This window comes from Anguilla anguilla, chromosome 6 (genome assembly GCF_013347855.1).
Source record: "Anguilla anguilla isolate fAngAng1 chromosome 6, fAngAng1.pri, whole genome shotgun sequence".
In the NCBI taxonomy this organism is placed as follows: Eukaryota; Metazoa; Chordata; class Actinopteri; order Anguilliformes; family Anguillidae; genus Anguilla; species Anguilla anguilla.
Window position 1 is genome coordinate 40,710,401 of NC_049206.1, and position 12,857 is coordinate 40,723,257.

The 12,857-nt window shown below is 42.2% G+C and overlaps 1 protein-coding gene across 6 annotated transcripts in view; it reads right to left on the reverse strand.

Moving 5' to 3' along the window:
* LOC118229636 (mucin-16-like) overlaps nucleotides 1-12,857 on the reverse strand; it is a 90,476-nt gene that overhangs the window by 73,021 nt on the left and 4,598 nt on the right. For all 6 annotated transcript variants that reach the window (XM_035421769.1, XM_035421770.1, XM_035421771.1 and 3 more), the window contains exons 6-13: nucleotides 12,500-12,601; nucleotides 12,165-12,368; nucleotides 9,976-10,224; nucleotides 8,186-9,087; nucleotides 7,812-8,055; nucleotides 5,861-6,052; nucleotides 5,177-5,436; nucleotides 2,672-2,831 (exon numbers count right to left, since the gene is read on the reverse strand). In XM_035421769.1, coding sequence (XP_035277660.1) covers nucleotides 2,672-2,831; nucleotides 5,177-5,436; nucleotides 5,861-6,052; nucleotides 7,812-8,055; nucleotides 8,186-9,087; nucleotides 9,976-10,224; nucleotides 12,165-12,368; nucleotides 12,500-12,601 — 2,313 coding nt within the window. The remainder of the gene's footprint in view (nucleotides 1-2,671; nucleotides 2,832-5,176; nucleotides 5,437-5,860; nucleotides 6,053-7,811; nucleotides 8,056-8,185; nucleotides 9,088-9,975; nucleotides 10,225-12,164; nucleotides 12,369-12,499; nucleotides 12,602-12,857) is intronic.

Genomic DNA, 12,857 nt, shown 5'->3' on the forward strand with positions numbered 1-12,857 from the left:
AACTTTGACCGTTGGGTCACGTTCTTCCAGGGAAAATGGATAGATACATGGGAGAGGTTAATGGCCACAATAAACATTAGCTTCTTCAATAACATTTGTTTTGCCATCTTTGGAAATCAAAACTTTTGTCTGGTACAATTACAACAATAGATTTGTGAAATATTTTAATACGGAGTGAAAAATAAGTTTGGGAGGCTAAGGTTATAACTAATAATGCTGAAATGATTATGCATCTGGCAGACTATACCAATCGGCAAGAGAGTATGACATGTTCAGTATGAACAGTATGTACATAAAAATTAAAAAAAGAAAGAAAATCATCTTGCGGAACTCCATTTTGTTTGTTTTGTTCAAAGTTCAAATGGCTCAAATACACCCAAATGCATGAACTTGTGTTTCTGAGAAGGCATCTCATCAGTACTAGTTTCCAATGACCAATGGTTGCTGTTGTGACATGGCCAAAGCAAACACTTTATTCTTTTATCTGTCTGAAAATAGGTATGTTGCAATTGAACCAAGACAAACAACTCTTCCACATCAGAGTGTTCCAGAGAGCTTCAGTGAAGACACAGGCACAGCCTAAAACAGCGGTTTGCAGAGTAAGATTCAGAATTGCACACAAATTATCTAAAAGTGTAAAACAACCTGTAAGGGTTGGATGACTGACACATCCATAATGTAAGAGCATGATGAAGACTTCAAATAATTTGAAAAGAGAAGCCCATTGTTTCTTAATTCCATTAATAAAGGCATGCTGAAAGATTAAATGAAAACAAGGACAGATCTAAGGGAGGGGAGGGGTGGAATTGCCCCCCAGAATTTTTCCTCTGCCCCCCCACTTTGCCAATAACTAGCCCTACATGAAAAAAGTATTTTTTCACAACAGGCCCTTACATATATAAGTCACTCCTTAGATGTCGGAGAATTCATGCATAATATAATATTGCCGTTTACTCTATATATCACTCAATAAACAAATCACGGTTATTACGCTTTTGTTGTACAATAGTCTATGATCATGTCAAACTTAACCTATATGCCCATTCTACAGAAAACATATTGTTTAAACCATTCAATGAAATAATTTGTGGTCATTTATTTGGTACTAATGTTATTTTCTGATATGCAAAGATTGCTGGGAAAAATAGTGTATGCTGTTGTCCAATGTCAAGTATCTATTTGTCATTCTGTTCACTTGTTTTGGGGGACAAATTGTAAGGGCAGCTTGCTAGCTGAGGAAGAGAGCAAAGAGGAGTCCTAGCTACAACTAAGCGCATCAAAATGCCTTATAAACACAAAAAGTGGATCTCAGAAGAGAAAAAAAGAATACGGACCAGGAGAAAATGGTAGGTACGTTGTTAGAGTTGGATGGCTTTTTAAAAAAAGCAAAATCCCAAACCAGAAACTCAGCAATGTCAAAAAGTCTGTTGGACCACGACTATATCAACAACCTTCCTTGCTCAACTGCTGTCATTCAGGGCATGTTTTAAAACAGATTGTGAACACACACTTCAGTCTCCTAACTTGTGAAAATGTTTATTGTACATCATCCATTAACCTTTGGTGAGGTGTGTAAGGTACTGTGGTTGTTGTGACATTGCCTATCACAGAAGCAACATTAGATTTTAAATGAATTAATCTTTTTTTTTTTTTTTTTTAACTAATCAAGAACTACCTGAGGAGCAGCATAGGATAGGAGAGACTGAATGGACTGGCTATAGGCTACTTTCTTTCAAGAGTGTCAGAGCTCAAAATTGTAGGATATTGCTGCTAATTTTGGATGTGAAGGCTGGTCGAAAGTCCTTCAAATGAGTGAGTAGATAAAGTGCTTTTCTAGGGGATTTGTGTTGGGTTTCTGATGGTACCAGCCTGTTATAGTTTGAATCAGGCTGCCAGACTGTTGCTGTTTTTTTTATTTATATAGCAAAGGGGCAGTGCTAAACGGTAAGCCTTGATCATACTGTAAAATTTCAGATAAGGATAACCGCAATCCACGTGTTTCTTAGAGGGTTAGTTCACATTAAGGGGTTCATTTCAGACCTACGTCTGCTGAGCTACTCACCAAGAATTATATAAAATGGGGGACTCAAGATCCCCCTAACTCATGTTCCCACAGCTCATTCTCTGTTTGTCTTTAGCTTTGTTAACCAAAAAACATTGACACTGAACAATGGCTGTGTAAATATTAAGATCAATAAATAACACAAATGTAAGACTAATATCTGCGTTTATAGAATGCAATATATTTTTTCCTCCATTTTGGCTCCTCTTATCGGTGTTAAAAATGCAGAATCCTACGTTAACATGACCTCTGAGCCAGATATTAACCTCTCGACCACAAGCATGTAATCGTTTAATTTTATGCATGTGCATAAAATTAAACAGGGAAGATTAAGTCAATGAGCGGGGGTTAAAAAATCACTAAGCAATGTAGGCTTGCAAACTGTGCGGCACACGCTGTGCCTTGAAGAAATTCTGCCCCACCAAAATCTCTGTCTGCCCCCCCCCAATCACAGCAGTCTAGATCCAGGACTGAATGAAAAGGTGAAGCATGCTCAAGTTTCGCTCTTTGGTTTTGCTGGTTGATTAAAGCACTTTGCTCTGTGCCTTTGGTACATGACAGCAATGAAGTGAGAGATAGTTAACAGTGTGCAGCGCCACAATGACCCACCAGTACTTTCCGGGTGCTGGGGCGCTGCCCCTGCTTAGATAGCATGGCTGCCATGGTGACCAGCCGCTCCCTCACAGCTCGAATCTCCTTCTGCGCCTGTTCCCGCTCTTGAACCTCAGAGCGCATCGTCTGCTGGTCCAGCATGCACTTCTCTCTCAGCCTGCAGAGACAGGAAATGTAACCCCACTTAGCTATCTTTTTTTCATGAGTAAGATCAAGAGTCAGGGGTCAATTATTGTCCTGAACAATAAAAAAGTACATGTGGGGCACTTTATTTCTACCTAAATTATGAATAATCTAATCTTAATATTGTAAATGGTACAAGTGTCTTGCTTAATTTCAGCTGTTAGTATAAGGGCATTATTAGTTTACCCCGGGCAATATTAGCTTAGTAGCTCACAGTGGCCTGCTTTGTTGGACTTCATACCACTCACAAGGAAACTTAGTGTCTTTCAAGAGGTTTGCGCTATTCTCTAATGTGAGAATTTCAAAAAAAGGAAGGTGAGCATTAATTCGTGCCTCAGTCATGTGTTAAGTTTGATCCACCAGTTTACCGTGAAGCTAGAACATCACCAACATTTTTCTGAGAGTGGGATATTATTTTATTGTACAATGTATTTAATTTGGGGTATCGGTATCTCCATGTGCTATACTTCTTACTGAATGCATGGAAAATACTCGTAAAAATATACTGGGTGCTAATATATGCCAGCTGAACGTGAAATTGTAGTGATTACAAATAGTAACGTTTGTAAAATGTTGTCCCATCCCCATCCAACAAAAGATTACATACTGTTGAGGGCAAAAAACATACTAGAGTGAATGTTTACAAATTTGTGTACCACAATGTGTCACAATGATTACTCACAATGAATAATTTAATCTTATTGTAAATGGTACAAGTGGCTTCATTTAAGCCATTTTCCACATCTTTGTGTTGTTCACATCTGTTATAAAGCCTTAATTGGAACACTGTGTAAATGGAGAGGATTGGCCATATTTGACATCTACAAAAAGCAGTTAATGAATATGCAATGTCATTATTTTGGTTTGCCACTGAATGAATCTGCTTTAGGTATTTGTGTGCATACATCAAACAGGGAGCACGATACATCTCTCCTACTCAGAAGACAGGTATCAAAAACCCCCTCAGTATCTAGAAGCAGATCCAAACAACAGTTGGAAGCTGGGGTGGTGGAGGGTGAGCACAATTTAGTGAGCAGCAGCAAGCGAAGCATGCGCAGAGCAGAAATTGAGAGGTCTGATTGTTGGTTTAAAAAGGTGCACTATTAGTAATGTGTGCATGTGATTGGTTGAGTAATGGTAGGCTGCAGTACGAGTTTCCTGAGCAAACTTACTTTTTGAATTTCATGCGCAATGGTCATTTTAGTCAGGAAAGCTCACATATTTAGATTAAATATAGCAATGAATATGCAATATAATTATTTTGGTTTGGCACCAAATCAATCTGCTTTCAGTAATTCTGTGCATGCACCACATAACACTACATAGAATGTGTGCCTTTCTTTTAATTTCAAGCAGAAACAAACTATGGTTTGTTATTTTCCTTCATTCATTTCTTTTGTGACTGTAACTTGTCTATATCTGTAACGTGCATTTCTTTTAAGGTAGTCAGGCTTCGTCTTTTCACATTGCATACTTGTACCTTAACAAATCAACTCTGGTTGTGAATTGTACATTTTGATAAAAGTTGATCCAACAGGTTACTCCGCCTATCAACAAATTCAGTAATTTAATTGATAATTGATATCTTTGGAAATAATTAACCAATTAAATCACATTTATTTTAAATGTTGGATAAGTGAGGGTTTTAAGTGTTGATGCACTTGCGTTCATCATTATAGAGTGCCGAAAATTAAATGAAGGTGTTATCTGTTCAAACTGCTGGATGCCGAAATGAAACATTATACTTAATCCTCACTTCCTTGACAATAGAGTGAGATCATTTTTTTATGAGACTTAAAAAAGTTAACTATGTATGTATGAAAGTACATATTATGGAGATGTTAAACAAGAGAGAGAGGTAAAACAAAAAAGGCAGCACAAGAATATGAGGATCATGTAGAATCAAGGGACTTTAATGTTGACTTCACTATCCCTGACCATCTGCAATTAACTGCAAATAAGTTGACAGACGAAGGTTTAATACATCTGACTAAGGCTGGGAAGTTTACACCAGTGGGCCTGGCCCACTGGGCATAGAGCGTGGAAATCCTGAAAATGTCCACAAAGCAAGTCAAATGAGCACTCCGGCCAATGCCCTGAGAAATTGGGATAATTGGGGTAATTGTTTAATGCTTGGCTTGAAAAAATGACGACTGACCACTTGTTGGTGGAGGACTGAAGTACATGAAAGAAAACATATGGAAACAAACATGTGACCTTACTTATGACAAGTGAGAACAGATGACTTATGCTCCTCAAACGATCAAATTAAAGTAAAAATTCTGAACACGATGTAAGAGAATAAGGAGGATTTCTTACTTCTTGCAGCGGTCCTGCATGGCTTGCAGCTGCTGACAGAGTTTGAAGGGTGCGGCCTGTCCTTGATGGGTGGGGTCATCCAGGAGGCGCGAGACACTTCTCTCTAGGGCAGCCAACGTGTGGCTCTCAGTCTCAAGCTGGTGCTGACACTGTTTCATCCTTCCCAGCATGCTTTGCAGCTCATCCAGAGAGATCTTCTTCTCAGAACAATCTGGAAGCTCTTTCTGAATCTGGTCCAGCCTGGCTGTGGCTCTCTTCATCTGACACAGATACACAGGCACACACAGGCACGCACGCACGCACGCACACATGCACGCACACACACACGCACACACACATTAAAGAAAAAACAGTGCCACTTTCAGGAATTTCCATTTCAAGCTTATCAAATAGCAACTGATTGAGTTTGAGAAAAAATAAAGTGGCATACTATTGATGTGGATTTGCAAGCTTTGCAACAAATGGGTCATTGTATTTTGACAGTTAATATACATTTTTTTCAATTATATGGCTGAATACATTGTAAAAGAAAACAATGTATGCATGAAATTGTGAGCATGAAGGCATCAATGGTTACGAGAATTTTAAATATATACATGGTACATTCTAAAATGCAACTAAAATCATGTCCCTTACTTTTCCATCGAGTTGATTAACAATGCTGTTCACCGGGACAGAGCTCACCTCAGTGATGTGGCTCATAGATTCTGGCAGGTTCTGGACCTGAGTGAAGGTATCCAGCCCGGAGGACCCACTGAGCAGGTCCTGAGACCGGTCTTGTCCTCGTGGGCTGGGTATGAAGGTGGCCTTGACCTCGACCGTGAGCTGCCTGTGTCCCTCGGGAAATGGACCCTCCGCACCACGTTCCACTCTTTTCTGTGTGAACATGGGGTGAAAAGGCTGGTTGGGTTTCAACCCTCTCTCCATTATGGTCCTGCTATTCCCATGCTTCTCCCTGAGTTGTACAGCATCTCCCCACCTGACCTCACTGGGGTGAGTCAGGTCTGTAGTTATGCAGGAATTCAACCTGCAGTGGACTGGGCCTTCACTGGAGGCCCCAATCTACTACCCCGAGGGAGGTACAAATAAAAAAACACCATGACAGGAACCTAGAATGTGGCCGGCTGAATCACAATCATCAGCTGGGAACCCTGCCGACTTTCAACCAAGAGAATTTCCTGGGTTGTACTGCAGGAAAAGCTGAGACAGTGCTTTTATTATGTCCTGAAATAAGCATAAAAACATGTATCTCCCCCAATGATAGATCTTGTATTAATATTACAGCACAATCTTATCAGTTGGGGGACATACTGTCTAAATGTCAGCATGTTCTAATCCCCATCAAATGTACACCCTGGTGGGGGGTCCCACTCCCTTGAAGTAACTCTGGGTTCTGCTATCCCAGGACATCACCAAAATGACACTTTGATTGCATGCTGATGGCTGAGCAGAAGCTCTTCACCATATATGGGCATGTGGTTCATTTTGGCTATGTGTCACTTACTCTTCTGAGACGTTTAGAACTTGTTCTTACCTGTGACCGCCACAACAATACTGTATGAGAACGGCTGATTTCTCTTGTCACTTCTGCTTTTTCAAGGCACTTACACCTTGATTAAATCAATGTTCTTAATTTACATTTAGTTACAAACACATGCAGGTGTTAATTTTTTCAGTCTTCAGAAAACACAGGTTGACCAAGAAAGCTGATGATTAGTTGTGAGTCAAAGCATGTTGAATTCAGCCTTTAGGGTCGTTCTCTGAAAAATCATCAGATTACTTAGCATCTTTTGACATCTATATCCAATAAAGCCCTGAAATGCAATGCATAGAGAGCAGCAGCTAACTCTAATCAAATTTCTAAAAATTGTGCTGTCTTCAATTGACTTTTTAATCAGAACACTGGGAGCCTTTGCTCAAAATGATGCATGTTAAAACATAGAATCAAATTTTCTGCTCATAATTAGAATTTTTGTCAGTTATTAACAGTTCTTTGAAATACTCCACATATGGACACCCACACTCAATCCCCAGAAAAGAGAAATGCAGTTTGATAATTGGCAGACAGAAGAGGACCTTTATTGATGAAGTCTATTATTTGACTCTCCAAATGCCAGCTCCCCTTCGGATAAGATTCCATGGCTTGCTGCTTTGACATGACTTTTTTCATCCCTAAACTTCCCTCAGTAGGACGTTCTGTAACTTTTTGGACAATTGCGTCAATTCTCCTCTTATTAGAGGAGAAAGAAGAAAATGCCAGGGAAGGTCAAATGAAGCTAAAATAATAACAGGTGCACAAAGAAAAGGAAATGAAATAAAAGTGGTTTCTCTTCAATATATCTGTTTGAACCTCCTACCAGCAACAAGACCATCCCTGGTTCTGTGATTTCTTATTTCATACTGCAGGCTGATACTCTTAATTTTGTACCCTCTGACACAGCAAGCTGAATTGCATCTGGACTTGGTGTAGCTTGGATGGGATAGAGAGAGGAGGAGACAGTAGTAGGTGGTAGGTGAAGATGGAGATGGAGGGGATGAATGAAAGTGTAGGTGGTAAGTGAGGGTGGAAGTTGTAGATGAAAATAGAGGGGGGCTGGTGGAGGTGGTGACAGGGTTATTAGATAACTGGCATTACCTGGGCTGAAATAATTCTGTCAGGCTGCCCCAAACTCCCAGAATGCTCTGCTCTCTTCTTTTTGTCAGGACCAGTGGCTTCAGTCCACAGGGTCTGACTGGGCTGGTTTTGAGAAGTGTGAGCTTGCGCTTCCTGAAGCCGGGTTGGATCTGTCCTGGCGGTGTCCTCCGGTACCTCCTCAAGGCAGGCTGCATCACTGGACTGTGACTCTCCATGCGTCTCAGGAGTTCCAGTGAGTTTCACACTGATTAAATCAATTAAAATCGACGTAAAAAAGACATAATTACATAATCAAAAGGAAAGGCATTGATTAATTCTGATTCTAAATGTAGAAACTGTTACTTTTTCTCTCACAGCATGGCGGGTTCTCTCACCGTAGGTTAGCGGGTGGGCTGGTTTGTGCCACGGTGTCCGGTGCCCGCTGTGCGTCTGCGTGCTTTTCAGCGGCCGGAATATCCGCTCCCCCCGACGAGAGGATTCGCAGGACGTCTGCATGGGGGGACGGGCCTGCCTCAGGGGTATGGATGTGAAGAGCATTGGTATCCAGGACTAGAGCCACCGCTGTGCTCCGGGGCTGCAGGGTCTCAGTCGTTCCCTGAAGCTCTGGCTCAGCGTGCTGAGTCTCAGTTCTGACAGACGGGGCCTTTCCTGCCGCAGTTTCTGCAGAAGCTGATCCAGTGTGTTCGCCAGGCCCCGAATCCACACGTTCAGTTTTGCTGCTCTCCCTTTGCTTTGCTCCTGAGATCATGGCAAGTTGTACATCACCAGAGCTCTCGGTGAAACTGCCCCCCTTGCTCTCCTGAGGCAGTAGCTTGCTAGACGGAGTGGCTGTCCATTGTCGATCAACGTCCAGAAGAATTGAGACCACTTTTTTCTCACAAACGCTTGCACCGGTGCCTTGTGTGTTCGTCCCCATGTCCTCACGGTCATCTTTTCCTGTGCTTGCCCTCATAGCGTAGTCCTTGCAGACGGTAACTTCGTGAGTGACATGCTGCAGCTCAGTACCTGCCTTCTTTGTAACCTCCTTCCTGTCCTTTTGAGTGTCAGACTGCGGGGTCACACCGAGCTGAGCACCAGAGTCCAGTCTCCCGGACTGCTTCCTACTCGAGCCTGGTTTCGCGCTAACCACGGCCTTTCCTGTCCTACTGTGCTGATCGTCGGCCTTCGGCCCTTGGACACGCTCGGATGTCATCGAGGCTCCTCCCTCAACCGGAAAGCCTTCTTCACAAGGGGAGGCTTCTTCTTTCAAAACTGCACTACCACCAGCTGGTGGTACCTTACATAACCACAAAAAATAATGTTAGCACATGATCCCTCAGTCTGGCAACAATACCAATAAATGGGTGCTATCCTTGAGAGCTGAACATGTGTGCTCTATGCAAATATTCTAAGTTAATTACATTAATTTAGTGTGTGAAAACTGACACGTGTTCATTTAGTTTGTAGATGGTACTGTTTTTATAATTATTTACTTTGCTTAGCAGATACCGCTATCCAGAGGAACTTAACATGGCTTACATAAACATCTATGAACATACATGGACATCGACAAAGAAAAACAGAAAAGGAGTGCACAATGAAACTGCAGCTTCACATTTGTTCTACCCATGACACCAAAATAGACATAATGACTAATACCTTGTCCTGCTATTAGCAGGCCATTATAAGGTACCAGTAATCATAAAAGTCCTCCGTTATTACATTAACACAGCATAACTAAAAATCTGAACTTTATCATATCGTTCCTTTCATTTGTTCAATTTCAAAAAAAAAATTAAATTTTATTTTTAGCCCAGATATAGCTTGGACACAGGCACTAAGCTCTAAAAGCTGTTAATATTTTGGTCAAAACAAATATATCTGGCCAACAGAGATTTCTAATAAGCAAATTACTTGTTTTGACAGTGACCCTCTTTACCGCATCAAAACAGTGGCTTAAATTAGTATCAGTTTCGCATCTCCATTCCGGCATGTGCTAAACCATGGAAAAGCTTAAAAAATGATAATTATCATTATTGCCACTAACATTAACATAACATACTGCATTTTAAAACTGTAATGTATTTCTAGATCCAGAAAAAAAAATCATAAACATGGTTTATGACAGAAAGCAAGTGGGACATGCAAATGTAGGAGTGGGTGAGCTGCTGTCTGGCTCTCTCACCAGCGCCTCCTGTTGGCCACCTCTGGTCTGGCTTTGGCTGACAGTCTCCATCTTGAGGAGGCCTTTTTCTGCCTCCGCTCTCTTCCGGCCGATCAGATCCTGGGTGGAGCGGATGCCCTCCTTCAGACGGAGGCCCTCCGCAACCAGTGACTCCAGAGCCTGCGGGCTGGCCATTCCCGACAGGAGCCGTACCTCCTCCATGACCAAATTTGTCTGCTCTACCCGCGACTGCAGCTGCGCAGACAACCCCTGTGCAGAGACCAGTAGGGCCAAAGTCATCCACACCACCACAACCAGCGCTGACCGCTGCATAAGCACTCTATGCAGTTGTCTAGGGCCACAACCATCCCTGGGGCCAGTTGCAACAAAAGGGCTAACGCCTGGTCGTCAGCAAAGTTGGTTGTAACTTTTTGGGCGTAACTTTAGGACCGTTGCACCAACTGGTTGTAAACACTATTTTCACTAAGATCGCGCAAAAATGTTTTGCCTGCCTGAGAGCAGGCCAAAGTCTAATTTTAACACGTCTATGGTAATGGATTAAAACAACCTAGTTCACCGCAATGGCGCATCTGATCTCAACAAGCAGGCTTTCAGACGTGAAAGAATATTTAGGAATTGAAGCAATCTATTTGATGTCTATAATGACACAGAGCTAAATTCTTAGCAATATTAAAGGCTATGAACACGTGTCTGGAGCAAGTTATTTTCATGGCTCACTAATGTTACAAGTCAAGCAGCATAACGGAAGGTTTAGTATAATTTGTGATGGGGAATCTGCATAACTTTGTGGTCAATGACTTCAATGAAAGTTTAGTTTTAGATGTGGCTAAAGCAACATCCTCTTCTGCATGCTGTTGGCAGTCATTGCTGTCCACTCCAGTGAAAGTAGGGGAATCCTCACGAAACACATCTACAATGATGTGACTGTTGATGGATATTTTCGTGGGGGACCCCCGCCTGATGGATGACTTTACGGGCTGATATGTCCTTTCTCAACTTAGTCAAAAGGTCCTTCCACTATATCCTAGCATTCTCAACAGTGTACTGCCACCTCAAATCTGTAAGTGTATTGATGGCATGTTATTGTTTTCCGTGTTGACTGTTTCTTTATTAGTGATGATGCTGTTGTTTTGCCATCAGTGTCGATTTGGCTATACATTTCAATCAATCTTCTAATTTCACTATCATAAAGTTACTTTTTCATCTTTATTGTTCCATTGCAAACATGAATTAGCGAGTGAGAAGGTTAGCATATCCCGGCTAGCCGGTAGTGGTGTACCTGCACATAGAAATGCAAACAATTTTGCTTTGCAATGCATACTGCAGAATAACTGTTATGTTTTCACAGAGATACACACTACTAAAACTGGTCTGTTGTGCCTATGTGTAACTTTGGTTGGTGAAGTGGGTCTAGAGCCATCTCTAAAAATGGGTCTTAGCTACAGTAGCACCTATTTAGCAGTTAAGACTGCCTTAGTTAAGATCAGTTGGTTCGACTAGCCCCTGGGCCACACAATTCAGGTGCTAAGTGGTGCGTGTGATTTATGTTGGAGCACTCTGGGACCACAACACAACATTTTGTTCAAGGTCACCAGAACCCTTTGTCAGAGGCATTTGACAGGGTAGTCACAGCTGATTCTCATTATTACAGATGCACTTCTTCCTTTCTTCTGATAAAGTTAAGCGAGTGCTACATTTTTTTACTCAAGCTCTCCATATGAGGGGATGTCAATTTGTATTATACATTTTGGTATTTAGTCCCACACTATTTTTATTTTGGGTAGACAGATTACTATTCCAGAGTAGATGTGCTTTTATGAGGGAAAGTTATATACTACACTGTATGTTACATGTTGGCTATTCATTAAATTGTATATTTACTGGTTCCAGGAGTGCAGTACATGGGAACAAATCCTGCAGCGTTTGAGCCACAAACCTTACTGATTTTTTTGTAACGATATTTAATTTGACACAACATGCTGTGGCCAATAGGGTAGTGCACTTTGGGATTCTTGGCCGTGGCCTTCATTGGCATGGTCAATATTCACAAGCTGCAACATTGTACCAAGAACCACCACCTATATTAGGTACCCCACTATGGTGCCCCTTTACAATGAAACACTGCAATCTTGCACATATGCATATAGATGTACTGTTAAAATGACAGTGATTTCTCTCTGGCATGGTACCTGGATGTGGGGGAGCGGTGGTGGGGTCTGGGATGTATCGAGCATGCTCAGTGAGGATTGGATGTCCCGCAGGGCAGACTGGCACGCCTCCATTCTCTGGGCAACGCAATCCCTGGCTGCTCTCACGTCCTGGAAGATGGAGCTGCTCTCGGAGAAGAGCTCCTTCACCTGCTCCATCTTATTTCTCAGCTGTGTCTCCATCACCTTGGGTTGGGGGGGGGGGGGCACAGCTGGGTAAGAACACGCGTGATCCGATGTGGGAGGCAGGGGCTCTGCCTGTTAACAGCCATGAGCCACGTTTGTCCAGCCACACCCCAGTCCAACCGCACATTTACCTGCAGGTCCAATGGGGACTCTTTGCTCTGCAGCATCCCCTGGATCTCATCTGACCGCCGGTGGAAGTGCTCAATGTTCTCCTCCTGCCTGCAGATCTCGTCCTATGAAAACAATCACACATCCCATTTACATAGCAAAAAGTGAAGGGGATAGCTCACCTCAACCTGCCACCTGGGGGCGCACTGCTGCATTCTGCACCCTAACTTTTGCAACACACTGGCACAGGAGGAGAGGAAGGAACTCATTAAGCCAAATTAACTGGATGATGATTAATATCTGGAAACCAATGGATGAACCCCAATGGAAAAACCATTGTGACTGCTCTCGTCGACAGATTAAACATTCATTGTCAGCAAT